This window comes from Microcaecilia unicolor, chromosome 9, assembly GCF_901765095.1.
Source record: "Microcaecilia unicolor chromosome 9, aMicUni1.1, whole genome shotgun sequence".
NCBI classification, from domain to species: Eukaryota; Metazoa; Chordata; class Amphibia; order Gymnophiona; family Siphonopidae; genus Microcaecilia; species Microcaecilia unicolor.
In genome coordinates, this window is record NC_044039.1 from 172,369,728 (window position 1) to 172,392,019 (window position 22,292).

Below are 22,292 nucleotides of genomic sequence, written 5' to 3' on the forward strand. Positions count from 1 at the left end.
TTCAGTTTAACCCTATTTCATAAAGGCACATAGGTGCTTATGTGTTTAAAAATAGGTGCCTATGAAGCCTTTGCATATATAGTAAGTGACCTATCATAAAATATTCTTCTGTTTGACCTTTAATGAAGATTTCTAAGAAATTTAAAAAAATCTAATTTGTAACCAATACAAAGATGAAAATGGGGAGTACTATGCTCACATTCTATACACCCAGTCACACTGATACCTTCTTCTCCCCCTTCCTCCCCCCCCCCCCCCCAAATCACCATGGGTTCCTTTACAATACTGTGGTAAAAACTGACTTAACTGTGCCTTTACACAAGTCTTTCCTGCACACAAATGCCATTTTTACTGCAACTGTAAAAACCATGATTTTCTATTTATTTCATTAATGGCCATGCACTATTGTTACTATTATGGTTGGCCATTACTGCCACCTATTTTGTAGGCAGTAAGGGCTCTTCCGTTATCAGTGCACTAACCAGTTAAAATGCAGTAATAAAGATACACTAACTAGTTAGCACAGGAATTCCAACTCTCCACCCCTGACACACCCCCTCAAAAAAATTAGCTTGCAGTTAGCGTGCTCACATTCCAAAATTTACACACAATGCATTAGCGTATCCCATATTAGGCAGTTAAAATTTAATGCAAAGAAATAGAGTGATGCACATGGGGTGTAGAAACCCAAAAGAACTGTATTTGTTAGGGGTTGAGAGGCTAATAAGCACAGACTGGGAAAGAGACCTTAGGGTGATAATGTCAGAGGATCTTAAGGCAACGAAACAATGGAACAAGGTGGTGGCTGTACCCAGAAGGATACATAGAGAGAGGCATATCCAGTAGAAGAAAGAAGATGTTAATGCCTTTGTACAAGTCATTGGCAAGGCCCTATTTGGAGTATTGTGTTCAATTTTGAAGGCCGTATTTTGCTAAGGACTTGAGGAAGTTCAGAGGAAGGCGACAAAAATTATATGGGGCTTGTGCCATAAGACACCCATATGGCATATCCCCCCAATTTCTCCTTTCTTCAAGGAGGAATAGGGGGATACAATACAGACGTTTACTTAAAGGGTATTAATATGCAAACTAATCTTTTTCAGAGACAGAGAAGCAATATAACTATTTATTTATTTATTTATTACATTTGTATCCCGCGCTTTCCCACTCAAAGCAGGTTCAATGCGGCTTACACAGTAAAAGGAATACAGAATATTGTTAGAGAGGGTAAAAGTTAAGTATACCAGAATAATAGATGAGATGAGTAGGTAGAAATAGGCAATGGAAAGGGGAGTAAGGTGGGAGATGTGTTCTGGGTCAATGTCCTTATCATGGGGTATGTGTTAGGTAGATGGTTCATAAGATTAATCTGGATCGTTTGGATAGGCTTGCTTGAATAAATGGGTTTTCAGTGTTTTCCGGAAGGGTAAGTAGTCGCAGACTGATCAGATAGATCTGGGGAGAGCATTCCAGAGTTGGCTGCCCAGGAAGGAGAAGTTAGATCCATAGTAGGTCTTGTACTTGATTCCTTTGCAGTTGGGGTAATGCAGGTTGAGGTAGTTTTGCGAAGATTCAGACATGTTTCTGGTAGGGAGGTCAATCAGATTGAACATATAGTCTGGAGATTCACCGTGGATAATCTTGTGGATTAATGTGTGGACCTTGAAGTTGATTCGTTCTTTGACAGGGAGTCAGTGAAGTTTTGCACGAAGAGGGGTTACACACTCAAAACGTGATTTGTCAAAAATGAGTCTCGCTGCCGTATTCTGGGCAGTCTGAAGTTTTTTCAGGATTTGGGCCCTGCAGCCAAGGAAAATGCTATTACAGTAGTCGACATGGGTAAGTACTGTGGATTGTACTAAATTCTGGAAAGTTTTCAGGGGAAGATAGGGTTTTACGCGTTTCAATATCCACATCATATTGAACATTTTCTTTATAGTGGATATAGCATGATTTTCAAGTGAAAGGTGGTTGTCTAGAATCACTCCAAGGATCTTCAGATTGTCAGAAATGGGGATTGTGATGTCAGAGATTTTAAGAATAGATGGGAGGGGCGCAGAGTGTTGAGATGAGAGGATTAGGCTTTGTGTTTTTTTCTTTGTTCAATTTCATCCTAAAGGCGTTGGCCCAAGAGGTCAAGATGTTCATGCCCATGGATATTTTGTCAGAGATTTCAGTAAGATTGTATTTGAAGGGAATGAATATGGTGACATCATCAGCGTAAATGAAAGGGTTGAGACCATGTCCGAACAGAGCTTTGGCAAGTGGGATCATCATAAGGTTAAAGAGTATCGGCAACAAAGGGGATCCTTGAGGTACATCGCAATCTGGCGTCCAGGGAAATGAGATGTTTGATGATGATTTAACTTGGTAACATCTTAAGGTAATGAAGCCTTCTATCCAATTAATAATATTTCCACCGATTCCAAGTTTATCCAGTAGTTTGGTTATAATGTTATGATTTACCATATCAAATGCACTGGATAAGTCAAACTGTAGAAGGAGGATGCTGTTTCCAAATGAAATTTCTTGTCTGAATTTGGATAATAGAGTGAGTAGGACGGTTTCTGTACTGTGGGCTGGGCGGAAACCCGATTGAGACTCATGTAGAATGGAGAATTTGTGTATATAGTCGTTGATTTGAGAGGTCACCCTGTTTTCCATCAATTTAATTAGCAGAGGAATGGAGGCGACAGGGCGGTAGTTGGTGACATTACTCGCTGGTTTCTTGGGGTTTTTAGGAATTGGTGTAAGTAATATGTTGCCATGTCCAGTAGGGAATAAACCTTGCTGTAGCAGGAAATTTAGGTGGGAGGTGATATCTGTGATAAAGCGTTCTGGGGCATCTTTCATTAGGTAGTTGGGACATGGGTCGAGATGGCAGTGAGATTTGGAAAGTTTGTTAATTGCCTTAGAAACTTCTTTGGTGGTGAGGAGGGTGAAATTTGTCCAAGAACGATCAGCTGGAATTTCGTCTCTGCAGGGGTCCAGTTCGTTGAGAAAGGAGTCAATATTCACACAGTCCTGAGGAATTGTACTGCAAAGATTGGTAATTTTGTCATTGAAGTGTGTGGCCAGCTGGTTAGCAGATGGGCAATTTGAGGATGACGATGTAACTGGATTGGTGTTAAGAAGATTCTTTATGAATTTATATTGTTTTTTTATGTCTGAGCCACTGGTTATAATTATTTGTGTGTAGTAGGATCTTTTGGCTCATTTAATGGCATTTTTGTAGTTCCTGTGTGACTGCTTCCAAGGGTTATAGGTGACGTTGTCTTTTGATTTACTCCATGCTTTTTCTAGTTTCCTAGTTTGTGATTTTCGGGTTTTCAGTAGTTCATTGAACCACGGTGATGGATTGCGTCTGTGTAAAGTTTTAGTACGTAATGGGGCTATTTCGTCCAGTATAATTTTGCATCTGTTGTCCCATTCAGTAAGGAAGTAGTTTGAGTTGGGTAGTGTAGACCAGTTGTTATTGTAAATTTGTTGCCACAACCTTTCCTTGTCAATCCGACCTCTAGTGATGATTGTTACAGGGTCTTGTTTTATAGGCTGGCCCTTTTTTCGCCAGTGCAGGGACAGTGTCGCTTTATGATGATCCGACCAGGGGGTGGCAGACCAATTGATATCAGAAATGTAGATGTTATGGCTTGCAGAGAATTTGTAAGAGATGATGTTGAGCGAGTGACCTTTGTTGTGGGTGGATTGTATGGGAGGGAGATCAAGGTTACAAAGATGACTAGAGGACATGAGTTAAAGATGCAGGGTGGGAGACTAAGGAGTAATGTCAGGAAATAATTTTATACAGAAAGGATGGTGGATGCTTGGAATGCCCTCCCGTGGGAAGTTGTAAAGACAAAAACGGTGGCAGAATTCAAGAATGCGTGGGATAAACATAGAGGAACGCTATATAGAAAAAGGATGGAATCCAATTAAAGCAAAACTTAAATGATCTCATAACTGGAACGAGCTCTGACAGCAGCTTCAGGGGTTGGGAAGTAATACCAATACCGGGCAGACTTCTGTGGTCTTCCCGTAGATGGCAAAAACAGATCAGGGTTGAGGCTGGTGTAAGCTTTGATGCCAACTCCAGTAGTTGGGAAGTAGGACCGGTGCTGGACAGACTTCTACAGTCTGTGAACCAAAACTAGCAGGGAGAGATAGAGATAAAGGGGCTAATTTTCAAAGGAGAGAAACATCCAAAAAATGTTGTAAGGTGAAAGAACATTTTTCTCTCCAAAATGTCCAATTTTTAACACCCAATTTTAGACATTTTGCTCCACACTTTGTCCAAATTTCTGCAATAATCGAACAAAATGAAAATATCTAGAGCCAAAATTAAGACATTTTTGGCTAGCTTCAATCACGACTAAGTGACCAAAAGGTGCCCTAAATGACCACATGACTACTGGAGGGATTAAGGCATAAACCTCCTTACTCCCCCAGTGGTCACTGACCCCTCCTCCCACCCCCAAAGCTGTGAAAGAAACTGTACCTGGGCCTTTTATGTAATGTCCACTGCAGTGCTCCCTAGGTTGCTCCACTGCTCTGCTGAGATATCTGTGTGGCCAGTCTACTAAGAATGCTAGCCTCCCATTCATTCAAATGGCTTGTTTTCTGTGTTTTTCCCTTGTATGTTTTTTTTTTCCAAAAATGGTCCTAAAAGATTGATGCACTGAGCACAAAAACATCTAGCAAATGGCCATTTTTGAAACAAAGAGTTGGATGTTTTTCTAGTTTGAAAATGGTCATGTTCACTACTGGATTTTTTGATGTTTTTTGCATAACGTCCAGAATCGGATTTAGACATCATATTGAAAATGCTCCAATAAGTACACCAGCATTTAATCATGATGAAGTGGAACCTGGGCAAAGTGCCAGATTCAACTCTGGCCAGCTTGATGGGCAGACTGGTAGGACCATGAAGGTCTTAATTGCTGACATTTACTATGTTACTAGGGCTCCTTTTACAAAGTGGTGCTACCGATTATAGTGTGCGCTGAATATTGTTTTTGCTACTTCACTCACTTATGATAGATTTCAATATGAATTAGCCCTTAGGAATTAAATGGGCTTCTTTGAAGTTAATGTACCGCTAATTGGTAGCGCCGCTCTGTAAAAGAAGCCCTGTGTTAGACTTTTTTTTTTTGCTACATTAGGTGTATATTAGCTTCTAACACAGCTTAGTAAAAGGACCCGTGTGTTAGGTATATTAGCACAGGGAGGAGAATGAAGAGACCAAAACAAGAGCAGAAAGTATAGCATTCAGATAATACAAACAGACCAGAAGGAGAAAGACAGGCAAAACCACAAGGAGAAGCAAAGACAGGCAGGAAGAGTAATTAGACAGGCAAAGGCTCAAATAGAGGGGCATATTATCATGATTTTCCACAGCTTGCCATATGCTCCTATCTAGGTTTGATGCTCTAAATATTTTCCTAAGAACCTAGGATATTCAGAAGTATCGGTGCAGGATGTGGACCAAATATATTATTATTATCGTTATTATTATTATTAGTAGTGGTAATAGGATTTAGCGTGCCCAATTAGTAATGATGGTACAAGACAAGACATATATACGAAGTTCAGACAGGAATGGTAAGCATTGAAGAGGAGTGGCCTAGTGGTTAGGATGGGGGACTTTGGTCCTGAGGAACTGAGTTCAATTCCTGGCCCAGGCAGCTCCTTGTGACTCTGGGCAAGTCACTTAACCCTCCATTGCTGCCGCATTGAGCCTGCCATGAGTGGGAAAGCGTGGGGTACAAATGTAACAAAATAAATTTAGTGCAGAAGAGGATCAAATGAATGAACATATCTTACATATTTTTGTTTTGTATTCACACTTGATGGAGAGGACAATGGATGACAAGCAGCAACATTACAGTTTACTAAGGCGGTAGCATTGAAAGTACTAGCATAATGGACTTATGGGGGTTGAAATTCAAAGCGATTTAACCAGCCAGATATGGCTCCTAGCCAGTTAACTTGCATGTTCAGGGCTATAACCACTGACATTCAGCAGCACTTAACTGGTTAGTGCCACTGAAATTAGTGCCACTGAATATCACCACAGACCACTAAACTCAAAGCCGGCTATTTTGTGTGCACTTTGGGGGCAGAGTCGGCACATATGCAGTTAAGTGCCAATATTCAACACTTAACTGCCTAAGTTTAGCAATTAAATCGGACTGCATAAAAGTCAGTTCAATCATTATGCACTTTAAGTGCTGAATATCACACTTAAACGCAAAACAGCTAGTTGTATAAACCCAGATATTCAATGCCACTGCCTAAACTTGGCCCAGCATTGAATATCTAGGAATTGATAGCCACTGCCGGCTAAAAACTGCTCACCCCTGCCAGCTGAATATCAACCCCAAGGTGATGGGACTCGAGCTACTACAGAAAAGGCTTGAGCTAAATCCAAACAAATAAAATTAATCAATGGGTTACATCCCAAAATTCTGAAGAACCTAAGGGGGTCTTCTACAAAGGTGCACTAATGTTTTTAGTGTGCACTAAAAATTATCATGCACTAACCATGCAGACATCCATTATCAGGCTCATTTTCAAAGCACTTAGCCTCCCAAAGTTCCACAGAAACCTATGGAACTTAGCCTCCCAAAGTGCTTTGAAAATATGCCTCAATATATCTATGGGCATCTACATGGTTACTGTGCACTAAAAATGCTAGTACATCTTTTTAAAAGTGGTCCTAAATAAGGTGCTGCCTGTAGTCTTCACAGCTCTGTTCCAATTATCACTTGAAACAAGGGAAATTCTAAGATACTAGGGAAGAGCACTGGGAGTATTGCTCTTCAAGGCTGAGAATAAGGGGGAACAAGATGGCGACTGACTAGGAAGCAATGGAAGCAGTCCTGAGTTTACCTGCTCATTATTTTCCTTGTTACTTGAATTTTCACTCAAAGATATGCCTAAGCGGAGAGGCAAACAATGCGTCGGTCCCGCGACCCCTGTTCTGCTGTGAGCTGGAACAATGGACCGCTTCCTTCTGCCAGGTGTATCTACGGGGATTTCTTCGCTGCCGGATGGTTCGGGGAGAGGTCTCCCGCTCCACCGGCTTGAACACGAAACATCTCTTAGCCCCGAAACGAGGAATCCTCCTCCCATGCCAGCGACGACATCGAGTACGGCCCAGAATGCCCCGGATGTGCAAATAGCGATGGGGCTTCCTGGAGCGGGTGCCGAATCGCTGCCAGAGACGCCGACAAACCCGCTGTGGAGATAGCGGGTACGATTGGAGGAGATAGTATCCTTGAGGAAGATCAAGGAGCAGCGGGAGGACACTTAGATTTGACTTCTTTTACAGACTTGGACTCACCAAGTAAGTCATATTTACCTGAGAAACCTCAGAAAATCACCTTGGATAATATTTGGGAGGCACTTGTAGGTTTGGAAGCCTCTTTTTCACAAAACTTTACTTGCCTTAATCAGAAATTCAACTCTGACTTGGAAAAAATATCTATAATGGATAAAAAATTAATATCTCTAGATAAAGAAACTGAAGCTAACTCTAAAATGATACAAAACTGTCAGCAGGTTCAAGTGAACCTAATTAAAGAAAATCTTTTCCTACAAAATAGAAAAGAAATATTGGAAAATTACCAGCGTTCAAATACCCTCAGATTGATAAATTTTCCCAAGCAAGTTGCCACCTCACCTTTAATATCTTTCAAACAATATTTAACTGAAGTGCTAAAAATCTCAGAAAAGTCACACCCCCCTATTTCAAAAATCTTTTATATAGAACATTTTCTGAAGAAAGAACTTGGACAAGGAGAGCATGTGACTGCTCCAATAGAAAATTTAGACTTGAATTTAACTCAAATAATTGAAGGGGAGAATGTGGGTTTGACAACTGCTAAGTGATTTTCATACTACAGCCTGGTAGAGACTGGATACTCAAGCAATATTTCCTGAATAGAGGACAAGATTTCCTTAGTTGTAAAATAAGGATGTATCCTGATGTCTCTAAAACCACCCAAAGGAAGAGACAAGAATTTCTTAAATTGAGGCCAAAAGTATTACAACTTGGTGCACTATTTTGGCTGAACTTTCCCTGCAAGTGTGTAATAAAATTAAATTCCATCAAATATGTATTTTTTGAGGCGAAGCAACTCAACATTTTTTGGAAGCCAAACTGAGAGACTCACAGCTGCCACCATCAAGGAATATAACAACTTCAACACTGTAATTAGTAAATAGTCACCTGACTTGCTCCTATCAGCTGCCTTATTCTAGAATTAGAAATTTGATTGTGATTTAATATACTTAATTTCCTTAATTATTGTGAATACCCCCGCTATAGTGGACTAAAGATGAATAATTAGTTTAATAATTCCCATGAAGTATTATATGTTTTTCCTTTTATTCCTCTGTGTTAACTATAATCATCTTTTTCTGAATTCAAGATGTATTTCTTGATGTAAATGTAAAAATTGAATAAATTAAAAAAAGGCTGAGAATAAAAGAGGAAGCTTACCATAAAGAACACCCTGGCTGAGGAAATTGCTGCCTACATATAAGAAGGTGCTATGACATGTAGAGCATTGAAGGCAGCATTACAAACTGAACATAATGGGGGTATATTTTTTACTTAAAGGCTTTTTTTTACACATGTAAGGGGGGGGGGTGGATTTTATAAATTATCCCATGGTAATTAGGGAAGAGCATGGGCAGAATAATGCTTCAAGTGAATAGTTTATAAAATGTGCATGTTCTTTATGCATGAACATTTACACCTCTTCCTGAGCAGGCATAAATGCCTGTGGCTTCAATTTGGTCACAATTTATGCTAGTTTACCTCTAGTATTTTATAAAGACACATAGATACGTGAGCTTTATAGAATAGACTAAAAATAGGTGCCTATGAAACTGTGAGGGAGTCTATAGAGAATTACTGTTCCCCTTCACTAAGAGTCCCTCAGAGTTACAGAACCATGTATGTATGCACTTGATTGTAAAACCATGTACTAATATGTACACAAGATCACTAATATGTACGCAAGAATGTATTCTTTCACCATGTTTGTACGCGCTTGATTGTAAAACCATGTGCATATCTGTAGTCCGGAATGGCAATCGCCATTACGGCAAATGTAAACCACATTGAGCCTGCAAATAGGTGGGAAAATGTGGGATACAAATGCTACAAATAAATAAATAAAACCACCGTAAACCATTCTCCAGTCCAGGGGAGAAGTGATTCAGTACGGGCAGAGCTAGGAGGAATGTGATCCTCGAAGGATAAAAAGTAGACCAAGGTTATCTTGGAACCCTGGTGCATAATACCTTTGGAACTTAGATTAGGCCAGGCCCGATTATGCTGGATATTAAAAAGACAGAACTTTGAGACTCCAGGCCAGAGACAAGCTGTTTGTGCTGCCTTGTCAAAGGCTGACTTTGGCACCTTTATTTCTCCTCACCTATTAAAGGAACAGATTACCTCTTCCCTGTAAACTGTTTTGTTTCTATATTTCTACTTTTACTTTTAACCCGCTGTCTGGCTGTGATTAATCAAGGCCCCAGACCAACCCATACTCAGGCTGCTACAGAAGCCCTCACACATAGAGCTTTTCTTATAAACATTACCCTTAAAAATAAAATCTAACCACTACAAAGATGAAAAATGAAAAGTAATGTGCTCACGTTTGTACAACCAGTCACAAGTGGGGCTGTAATACTTTGAACCAGCTACACTGTCTTTAGAGAACTGAAAAACCAACATATATAGGTAGAATTTCTAATGGTTAATGCACAGGTTCAATTTTATTCAGTGAGACCTAGTTATTAATAATGAGGCAGATTTTAAAAAGAATTCCAAATCAGAATTGAGACATTCAGGTCAGGATATGTAAAGTTCCGCTAGTATTTTAGAACAGGATTAGCTGATGTAGAATCTCTTCTGAAATAAATACAGGAATGCATGTATAAGTGCCAGTTACTTGCAGTGAAATCATCCATATATTACAAGAATCAACATTTAAACTTTCAATAGGGTCAGAAGGATAACATATATTCCAGAACATACTAAAATGTCTGACATATATTTATATATGTGTCACAATACCAACAAGACCAGCTCCTATATATATTTATCACTTATTCACTTTAAAAGTCAATTACAGAAATGCTGTTGGATCTATTAGATACGCATGCTTCAACCATTAGGCTATGTTATTTGCGCCAAGCATCTTATAGGATGAGCATGTAATCTTCATCGATCCTTTAGACATATTTTTTTAATCATTTTCTTCTTAAAAGAGTACTTAGCTTTTGTTCTTCTTAAATTTATCATTTTGAAGTATAGGTAAAATCATGACAGGAGACACATCAAGACCGACATGAATTCATGCTTTGCCAAAGGCTATCTCTGCATAGGTTCTCATTCACGTGTCTGGAATATATGTTGTCGTGCTGACCAGTCAAGGGACTGCTAAATAGTTTGATCACGCTAAAGTGAGTATGCACAGTTCTGTTTTCCTCTTCCATGTTCTTGAAGGCTTCCAAAGGGTATACTTTTCACTTTTTTGCAGCTAAGATTAGAATTCTTCCCAAGTATTGATATGGACAAGGAAATCCTTTGCTGTAAAACCAGTGAAGACAAAGCAGAACAATAGCAGTTGATCTATCTGGCAGGTCACACTTTCCTCCTCCTCTTCCTGCTGTGTCCTTTACCTTCTTAGTAGACATCTAAGGCATTTGTGTTTCTGATCTGGTTTACCCTCTTCAGAAATTCTCTGCTCTCTTTTCACCTCCTCTCCTTTTCATATACAAGATTTTCCCATATTTTCCATTTGCACCGAAAAGTAACTCCCATGTGCAGTGCTCTGTTGTATTTGGAAGTCAGCAAGAGTCATCATGAGTATAAGAGAACTGCTTGCTCAGTTTAATGTGATCAGCCATTTAGCTTCCTCATAGCAAATCAGAGATGTAATTTAATACCACTCAGACGTAGGTATTGTAGATTAGCCATTGACTGAGCTCTCATTATATAGTGTGGATGAGTGTACCATGCTATTTAATGTGAGCTTGCTATTGCCTCATTTATACGTGGCTTTCCTTTATTTGTGTATGTGGGTTCACAATTTTTAGCATATTAATACTAGGATCCCTTTAAGATATACTGGTGCCCTTTTACTAAGCTGTTAGGCATTAATGCAGTGTTGCCCAAGTCGGTCCTGGATTACCCCCTTGCCAGTCAGGTTTTCGGGATATCTACAATGATAAAAGATACATCCAAAAATTGATATAAATACCTACCTGAATTTTTTGATGGGTGACTGCTTTTCTTGTGCTGTTGCCAGATATCCCGAATAATATATAGGAAAAAACAAAATGTTCCAATTTGTTGAGAACCAAGTCATAAAAAAGGGGCAGTGAAAGTTCTTGTATGTGATCTTTACAATCTGTGTAGTTCCAACCCAAGAAGATGACACTGACAAAATAATTAGAAATCCCCAGACAATCTTAAGGAATGTAGATATGCACGACTGACACCAAGACTTTTCCTGATTTTCCTGATTGTTTTCAATATTAGCTTGTGCAACTTCTCCTCCTACAAAGAGAGAAATTATAGCCATTAAAATTCATTTGTTTTAAATACTATCCATTTTATTTGTATTTAGTTCTAGCACACTCTACAATAACTATAATGTAATCTCTGCTGAGAAGGGGTAAATATATTAAAGTTATGACAAAAGAAATTTGGGTATCTGGCAACAGTATAAGATCTGATTATCTCAGGTGTTGTACACAGCAGGTGATACATATCTCATGTGTGCCATCCTTCATTCTTAGGATACAGGTTATTTGGCTTAGAGATAGTTGTCGTGGGGTCCCTTATACTAAGCTGTCTTAGGCGCTAATGCACGCCTAACAAAACAAATAATGCAGTACCATGGGATGCACTTAGGAGTCCTGCAGTAACTTTGAAATCTGTAAGGGTATTTTACAAAGCAGCGGTAAGCCCAATGCGGGCTTACTGCATGCTAAATCCGAACTACCACTGGCCCAATGCAGCCGCCTGAGGTAGTTCCGGGTCCAGCGCACGCCATTTCTGGCTCTATGGAAATTTTGTATTTTTTTCTAGCGGGGTGGTAACCTGGCAGTAATCGGGCATCGCTGCGCACTGCCTGATTACCGCCGGGTTACAGTGTGAGCCCTATGACCTCAATTGGTGGAGGTAAGTGCTCCCCACCGCATAGCCATTTTGAGGGGGGGGGAGGGCTTTTTACTCACTGCGGTAAAAAAGGTCCTGGCACATGGGAAAAACTGCCCCTGCCACTACCACAGAGCCTTTTTTCCCCACAGCTTTCCCCTGTATGCGTTAAATACATGATTAAAAATGTTCCTCTTTGGAAGTTTTATAAATACTGCATCAAGAGGTAGTGCAAGTAAATCTCTCTCATGAATATTCATTGTAGGTATCCTGAAAACTTGACTGACTGGGGTGCCTCCAGGACCAGGTTTGGGAACCACTGCACTATGCTATAACAATGTGTGCCCAAATCCCATCGTGTGCAACCCAAAAGTGGAGCGGCCATGGGAGGTGCATGGGCGGGTCATAAAATTTGTGCATAGTGTTATAGAATACTGGGGATGTAGCCCAGATTGGGAACCAGGAATTTCACCTGGTTTCAGTTTGCATAAGTCCTCCTGGCACTCAAATCTGGGTGCTGAAATCGGCACTCAATACTATTCTATAATTGGCGCTTGTCTTTCAGTGCCCACTATAGAATAGCACTGAATGACAATTTTTTTAGCACCATTTATGGAAATTTCCCCTGTATATGTGTACTTTATCTACAGATAATATCACAAAAACATAACTACACATCTGGTGTAGTAATATTTGCATCTGCATCTGGAAAGCAGTTTGGGGGTAAGTGTTGTGATGGGCCCCTTGTGGCCAACAGCCCACACCACTAGCTCTCCTCCAGTGCCAACCAGAGACTAATACAATATATTTTTCTCTCTTAAACAAACTCCAAACTCATAATTATGCGTATTAAAATTTACAATCTTTTATTATGAAATCAATCTAATCTAACAATAAAATACTCTCTATCACATACTCTCACAATATCCTACTCTCTCCACACAGTGCATTCTGCAAATGTCCTTCTCCTGTAATTGAAATCAGAACAGCTGTGACACAATCATCAAGTGTTCCAAAATGATGACCCGTTTCACAATATAGTTCCCATTGTTCTCATTCCCTCAAAACAGCGTTGTTGAACAATATATTGCTTTTAAATTTCTGATAGCTTCTGAAGAGGACCCGCTGATCCTTGAGGGAAAACCTGTAGGATATTTGGCATCAGTTCCATCAATTCATATTAAAATTCTTCTGGTCCCATAAACCTTTTTGGTCCCAACACTGGCCGTGTTTCCTTTATAACTTCATCAGGAGACCTTATTCAACACATAATACACATTATTACAACCAAACCTACATCCTCACAATACAATCTAATAAACTTCCAAACCTAGTTCACATACCTTATCCGACCTCTAAACTCTGTCAGGTATACCGTGTGGAGCCCTACAGCATCCGGTACTTCTACCTCATTTCCTGTTGTACATAGGTGGGTGTTTGATTACCTCCTTCATTTATATAGCCGTTAGAAGTGACCAATCAAGTTCTTTATTTAATCCACAGGGCTCTACTGTGTTCCAATTGTATATCTGCTTTTGTTCTTTCCGTATTAGTTGCCTTTCTACATTGCCCCTCCCACTCTCAATTTGAAAAAGTACTACAAACTGCAGATCCAAAATAGAATGATGGTATAGTAGCCAATGGTTAACTAAAGGGGTATCCTGCCGTTGTAATCTAATATTACTTAAGTGCTGCGCTATTCGCAGTTTTATTTTACGTGTAGTTTCTCCAATGTACCATAATTGACATGGGCAGCGAATACTGTAAACTACATTTCTAGAGTTACAATCAGTTTTCGATTTTAAATAAAACTGCCTCCCAATATTTTGCACCCATATTTATTTACAGTATACACAATGCTGACATGGACTATGTCCTCTATTCTCTTCACTTACAGGTAACACAGATCTTTTATTCCTAGACAGGATTTCCCCTAAATTTTTTTTCTAGTACAGGAGAAACGAGGCTTCTCCCTTAATCCCTTATGTAACACCAATATTGGCCAGTGCTTCGATATAATTTTTTGAATCAAATGAGTTTGATTATAAAAAAGCAGTACACAATTAATGTGTGTATTCTTTTCCCTAGTAACTCTTTGTGATAACCAACATCTCTGCGTATACTTAGCTTGTTTATATGCAGAGCATATAGCATACTTAGGATAATCCCGTTGGAATCTATTGGACAAGTCCTGCATCTGACTCATAAAGTAAGTGTCAGTTGAACATAACCTTTTTATTCGTAGAAATTGTGCCATAGGGATACTTTCATTTAGCTGTCTAGGGTGATGAAGAAAAGCATTCTTATCAGTGGGTTTTCGATAGGTACTGGTGACAAATTGATCATGCACATATTCCACATTAATGTCCAAAAATTGCACTGTATTACCTTGAGAGTGTACTTCAAATTGAATGTTGGAGTTGCATTTATTTAAATACTCCAAAAACAAGCATAGCTCCTCCCCTGTGCCCGACCAGATGACAAACAAGTCATCTATGTACCTCTTCCACATCAAGATTTTATCTGCATATTCAGAGGGGTACACATGTTGAGTCTCAAAATTGCCCATATATAGGCACGCTACCGTGGCTCCCATGGTGACTCCCCTAATTTGCAAAAATTACTGATCTAAGAATGTGAAATAAATTTTCTCTATCACCAGCGAAGCCATCTGCATGAACAGTTGGATTAGCGTTCCAGATAGTTCCCGATTATCTAATACCTGTTTAATAATCTGAAGAGCTGCCTGTTGTGGGATACTAGTATACAATGCTGTAACATCTAAGGACAGCATTGTAATTGATTTATCTTGTGGTATTTGAATTGAAGACAGATAATCCAACAAGTGACTAATTATTGAGAATTTACCCTGTATTTGGTATTAAGAATTTGCTCAGAGACAGGGATAGGGGTCCTCTTTACTCTCAGGGTGACTTTTCCACACAGTTACCCCCCCCCCCCCCCCATTGTTCAGTCCACCACCCCTCCCTCCCTGAAATTTCACTTTGGACCAAATTACAGTTCTGGTACCACTGAAGCACCCCCTAACACCTTTCATAGGAAAAACATACTTGGTTATCAGGCTTCCGATCCTATGCAAATTAGGCAACCGATACGCATATCAGCTTGCCTTCACCAACCACTTTGCTGGGGAAAATATTTCTTCAGACATATAGTTTATACAATACTCTTCCAACTGATCCCTCTTTTACTGAGGAACTAAAGTCTCAGTTAAAACAGCCACCACCCTTTGGACAGGACTTTAACGTTCTCCATAACCATACGATCCTGTCCTTCACCCTCAGCTGTTAGTCCAAGTCTTAGTTCAGAGGGTCCCAGGTTGCTTCACACTGGAATCCCTAACATAGCCGCAATGTTTATACAGCATATCTTAAAGATAAGTACCTTTTCCTGCTCTGGGATGTGGCTTCCTGCCTCAAGCATCCCCAGGCTTTCAGTAGAAATCCTTCTCGCCAGTCACCAGTCCAGCCTCCTTAGGGGTACATGCCCCACGGTTTGCAGCTCATTCTAACCAGCCTCTTGTTACCTCCAGGACTTCATCCTTGCTGTTTCAGGGTCCCCTTCCTCTCTGACTTCCTCCGACTGGGAAGTGCCTGTTTATGGGGCTGCCAATAGCCTATCCCACCCCTTTTGGGACCCTCCTCCTGCTGATAGAAGGGTCCAGAACTTTCCTTCTTAAAGAGGGAACCCATCCCTCGGCTATGGGCCCTCCCTGGCGTATAGCTTCCTGGGCTTTGTTAGAGCTCCCTCTGGTGGCCCTTTTCCTATTATTTGTACAGACTTTTCACCATGACAGCTCCTCTGGTGGCCACTTTGAGGAAGTGCAGGACACATCCTTATCACAGTGTATAAGGGCAGGAGCTGCTTAATTTTTTGGCAGCAGGAACCCTCATAAATGGACAGGATGCTGGGCTCGATGGACCTTTGGTCTTTTCCCAGTGTGGCATTACTTATGTACTTATATCCCAGTCATTTACACACATAAAAATGGCCACTGGTGTGAATAAATAAAAGGAGTGGAGGCGTGGCCTAGTGGTTAGGGTGGTGGACTTTGGACCTGAGGAACTGAGTTCGATTCCCACTTCAGGCACAGGCAGCTCCTTGTGACTCTGGGCAAGTCACTTAACCCTCCATTGCCCCATGTAAGCCGCATTGAGCCTGCCATGAGTGGGAAAGCACGGGGTACAAATGTAACAAAAATAAAAATATATATATATACTTCTTATAGAACATTAACTAGCAGAAAAGTATGTGTCATGTTTGGATGCCACATATTTTCCTGCTGGGAGTGTGCAAATACACAAGTAAATTATAGAATACTATAATGTATGTACATTCTAGCTAACATCTAGGAATTGGTATTTGCACCAGCTATAGGACTGGTGTAAGTGATCATACCTTAAATGTAAACCCATTTTCTGCCACAGGTACTAGTATTCTAGAATGCAAAGAACAAGCACAGAGGATCTCAAACAGAGAGGAGGGGATAGTAGAGATTAGGAGTTGGAATGGATGGGCAGTCTGGAAAGACCATAAGGTCTTTACCTGTTGTAATTTTGTTTCCTACTGTTCTTTACAGAATAGGCACCTGCTTAATTTTTAATTTAATTTAGGCACTTATAATCTGCTTAACCTTGAAGTTCAAGGTAGAGGACAATCACACATTACAAGCAAGTAGTTTCTTTGTCCCTAGAGGGTTCACAATCTTGATTTTTGTACCTGAGGCAATGGAGGGTTAAGTGACTTGCCCAAGGTCACAAGGAGCTGCAGTGGGAATCAAACCCAGGATGCAAGGATCAAAGCCTGCTGTACTAACCATTAGGCCACTCCTCCACATCCTCTTATCCTAGGCACCCTGTTACAGAATTATCCTCTGTCCATGTACTACTATTTTGCTGCACTAAGTAATGAGCTATTTTTATAGTTTTGCATCTCTTTAGCATTGTTTCCATTATAAATTCTTGCAAGCTAATTTACCTGTGTTAAAAGCTCTATTAACATGCATAAACAAGATTCTGTACATTAAAAGCACTTCTATCAAATATGGAAAAGCATTAATGCTCTTGAGGGAGAAAGTTATCAATGTGGACTACTCTTAAGATGGGTTATTTTACCACAAATCGTGCTATTTTAGCACACAATTTCATTGCACATAATGGGGCTCTGTGCTAACATAGCACACAACTTGTGGTAAAATAACCCTCATTGATAACTTCCCCTTTAGTAGGTTGGCTCCATGGTGTTTGACCTAATCTGGTCAATAGATTATGGGGCTGACAGTCAGAGCATGGGAGTTAGCCGAGCTGACTCCCAAGGTCAGGAGTGAGTCAGGATATTCAATGTCGGGCCATTTTCCTGTGACTGGCATTGAATATCCAGTTTATTTTTGGCCGGTTTCAACTTAACCAGTCAAGTCAGTAATCAAAACTGGCCAATTAAGTTGAAACCGGCCAAAGATAGGCCTGCTATTTCAGTGGCCCTACTTGGCCACCAAACTTAGCTGGTGATGCGCTGAATATTAGCGGAAAATCAGTTATATCATGTGATATAGCCAGTTATCCGCTAAGCACTGACTGCAAATATTTAGTGGGAGCTAACCAGCTATCTCCTGCTGAATATTTGTGGATAACCAGTTAACCGTCCAGGACCCATTCTTGGCTGGTTAAATAGCACTGAAAAATGACAGTACATTAAAAAATTTTTAATTTTCTGAGAAACAAGTTTGCAGGATGTCTGTGTGCAATAGTACTATGAACAGGGTTTGTATAAACGAATGTTGCTCACATTAACACATTTTAAGAAGGTGAGTACCAAATTTTCATGTTATATGTGTCAAAATCTTAAGTCTGATACTCAAGGGCTAATTTTATAACAAAGCATCTGTGTGAAAAGTCCAAACAAGCATTTAGATAAAAATAAGCTCATAAATTACACAATAACCGCCCCCATGACCCCCAGTGGCACACAAATGCAGTCACACAAATTTACACCAACTCCAAAGAAGCATGTACATCACAACTTTACCTCAACTTCACCCAAAATACTTCCAGAAATGCCTATATGCAGATAATGTAAAAGTAGGCACAATCATACAGTACATCTACTTTTTATGTGGGCTAAACACAACAAACTTTGCCTGAACCCAAGTAAAACCGAGCTTCTCTGAGTCCCTAACACAAGTGGATACATACCTAACTTCAAAATCTCTTTTGGGACGTACAAACTCCCCCTCAAATCACAAGTCAGGAATCTTGGAATACAGTTAGATTCAACACTTACTCTGATTCCCCAAATCCAAGCAACCTTAAAGAGCTATTTCTACTATTTGGGACAGTTACACTGCGCCTTTCTCCTTACATCGAGATGGTAAATCTTATCCAAGTTGTGCATACCAAGTTGTGCATCCATCAAGACTGGATTACTGTAATGCACTCTACAACGGTTTGACTACAAAGGGACTGCACCAGCTCCAATTGATTCAGAATGCTGAAGCAAGACTAATAGAAGGTTGCAAGCGATGTAACCACATCACACCATTTTTTCCACAAACTTCACAGGCTACCAGTACAATACAGAGCTAAATTTAAAACTCTATGTCTGAACTTCAAGGCCCTTAAAGAAAATGGGCCTAAGTACCTGAAGAATAGGATGATCCTCTACACACCTCCAAGGACACTAATGTCCTCTCAAGGTCCATCACTAACCACATGCTCTCCAAAAGACATTACACAATGTGATACCCGCAAGCGAGCCTTTTTCGGAATAGCCCCCACACTCTGGTATTCACTCCCTGAAAGGTTCCGCTTAACACAAGACTATCTCTACTTCAGGAAGCAGGTAAAAGCTTGGCTCTTCAACCAGGCCTTTAATAGAAGTAATTAACTTGTTAGTCTCACTCACACACATACACACACACACACACACAAGGAGTGACACAAGCTGCACATACTGCAGAGGGTCATGTTTATCCACTCACTCCTACCCTAGCTAAGATAATATGTAACCATCTCTCTGACCTCATGTGCACCGTCCTTTAAATTAGTTACCTTATTTTCTAACTCCTCTTACTCATTTATATGTTAACCATCTCTCTAACCTCATGTGCAACTTTCTTTTAAATTAGTCACCTTACTGTCTAACTTCTCTTAATCTCTTATCTATCTATATGTCCCATCTTTGATTATACCCTACACTGTCAATTAAAATGTTCTATTACGTATTGTATTAACATTGTAAGTAGTACACGCCATACTTTGTATTGTTATTTGAATACTTTTACTGCTGTAATTGTCTATTGCTCATGTTTGATTTATTCTTATTGTACAACACCTTGAGTGAATTCCTTCAAAAAGTCGGTAAATAAATCCTAATAAATAAATATTTTCTTCAAGAAGGAATTGAACTGCCTGTTACAGAATTTTTTGGTTATTTTGCTTAACCAGATTTCAGACCAGCCCCAGCCTGCACCCAGCTCAGTGAATCTGAATACCTAAGAACTTGGTAAAGTGTGAGTTTTCTTTGTGGCCCTGGTCTCGTATTCCCCTGACCCACAACGAGCTAGTTGGTACCCAGAACTGTTCAGTGTGGTGAGATCAGGGTTACATATGTATCTGCTTTGATTTATAAATTGCCTTTATCCACAAACTTATAATGATGTACATACATTTTTTATTTATATGTTTAATACAATATTCAAGGAGAAAAACTTGTTTAGAAATACAGGTTGAAACAAATTGCAGTAGAGTTCTTCAAAACATCCTCTTATAACATTTTAAGAACTATATAAAGAAAATTCTACATTAATGTTTTGTCATTACTATAACAATCATAATACCTTCCTTAGACCCCAAAATTGGGAGAGAGAGAAAAAGAATTAGAGGAGATCCCAGCATTAATCAAATCAAATATGAATAGGCTGACTTATCCAGGTTACATTTCATTTCACTCGTTTCAATTCTATAAACTCTTTTAGATGTTCCGATGAAAAGAAAGTATATTTAGTTAGACCGTGTTTCACTACACATTTGCATGGATATGCTAAGAAAAAGGAAGCACCTATATCTATTGTATTTTGTTTTAAGGCAAGAAATGACTTCCTTTTTTGCTGGGTTGACTTTGTGACATCTGGGTATATCCAAACCTTGGAACCATAGAATAGAGCTTTAGAATTTTTAAAGTAAAGTCTTAGGGTGTTATTATAGTCCTGCTCAAATACCATTGAGACAATCACTGTAGTTCTGCTCAATATAACTTCAGAAGATTGTTCCAGAATATCTGAGATACTCTGTAAGTCCAAATAATCTTTTTCTGGACCTTGCGCTCCAGTTCTAACGGGAATATGGTAAATCTTATTTAGCAGGGAATTGCCTCTGCAGGAATTTTCAATATTTCAGTCATATATTTCTGGAAGGTTTCTTTCAGAGTTACCCCCGCTATTAGTGGGAAATTCAGAAATCGGAGGTTTAGGCGCCGGTTATAATTTTCAATTTGCTCTATTTTTCGTCTGATATCAGTGATATCCTTAATAGCCACATTTTTAAAGGAATTCAAAATTTCCACCTCTTTTTGTACAGCATGAACTTGAGTTGTTAAGTCAGTTCTTACAGACTCTACAGGATTTTTCAACTCTTCAAACTTAGTATTTAATTTAAGAACATCACCTGACGTCTGCATTAGTGTAGTTGTAATCCGGTCTAACATCACCTTTAGGGTTTGTAGAGTCACCTCCGAGGTCTGCACTGCAGGGGATAAACTTCCTGCTATGCCCAGAATCGCCGATTGCGTGCCTGGGTCCTCACCAGTCTTCCCCATCGACACGTCTTCCATGGCGGTGAGGTTTCCCACCAGGGGCGCTCTTGACGCCGGGCTTGGAGGGATCAGCAAAGTAGATGGTGGAGACAGGGAGACTTCCTCTCCCAGCGGGGAATCTGCTCCTCCGGATCCCTCTGCTATGGGATCCTCTCCCCGCAAAAGCCTGGATACACCCGGGAAGAAACGATCCAACGACGCTTGAGCAGGCGAAGAGGTTGAGATAGGTGGAGGCACTACTCTCAATACTCCCTTAGTTTAGTGTGTGGCATTTTCAATGAAGAATGGGTAATTCTGCTCAAACACGCCAGGAGCGTTTCAAAAACCATCAGGTGCAGCAGCTATCTTGTTTTCTCTCTGATAATGATGTACATACATAAAAAAAATACATACAATTACCCCACAACATAACTCCCAAACAATAAATCCATGAATACAGGGCAAAATCCAATCCCATGCCCATCTCAGCCTACATATCTAGAAAAGCCATCTAAAGAGCCAGGTTATCAACCCTGTTCAAAAATCCCATAAATCAGTACAGTTATGTAGCTCCTCAGGCAGTTTACTCCATTCCTATGGTGCTGTTACTGAAAAAGCCCACTGTCACATCAAAAGAAAAGGACATGCTTCAGTAAATTTGCTACTGCCTGGCTCATTGAAGGGGAGAATAAGAGACAAAACGGCAACACTGCTAAAACTATATGCATGTACATTGTCTGTTGTGCTGACTTCCTGGGGGTGGGTAGGGAAGGGAAGCTGGATACGAAGGTGGGGGAAAAGAAAGAAGATGCTGAACATGTAGTGGGGAGGGGAGAAATGAGGTGACCCATGAATAAATCAAACACAATTTTTATGCTCAATTTATGTGGATAAATTCCTCAACTTACACATGAGTATATACAGTACTCCAAAGCGATATGCAGATAAAAAATTCACTCTCTGATAAAATTAAGTGGTGAAGTTTGTTCCAACTTTAGTGTTTTTCTAGTCATTTACATGCAGGTGTGACCACATACATAACCTCATAAAATACCGGCTGGATCAAAAGTATGGGCTTTGAAATGATGGCAAATTACTTGAGCGTGCTGTTCATCACCGCTGCCTTGACTTTCTCTCCTCACATGCTATTCTTGACCCACTACAATCTGGTTTTCGCCCTCTCCACTCAACCGAAAGTGCGCTTACTAAAGTCTCCAATGACCTATTACTGGCTAAATCCAGAGGTCAATATTCCATCCTCATTCTTCTTGATCTTTCCGCTGCTTTTGACACTGTCGATCAC

At 40.0% G+C, this 22,292-nt stretch overlaps 1 protein-coding gene across 3 annotated transcripts in view; it reads right to left on the bottom strand.

Annotated features, from left to right (window-relative positions):
- Positions 1 to 22,292, bottom strand: part of SLC35F4 (solute carrier family 35 member F4) — a 195,684-nt gene that overhangs the window by 62,888 nt on the left and 110,504 nt on the right. For 2 of the 3 annotated variants that reach the window (XM_030214667.1, XM_030214665.1), the window contains one exon: positions 11,284 to 11,578. In XM_030214667.1, the coding sequence (XP_030070527.1) occupies positions 11,284 to 11,578 (295 nt within the window). The remainder of the gene's footprint in view (positions 1 to 11,283; positions 11,579 to 22,292) is intronic. The other variant, XM_030214666.1, reaches the window with a different exon arrangement.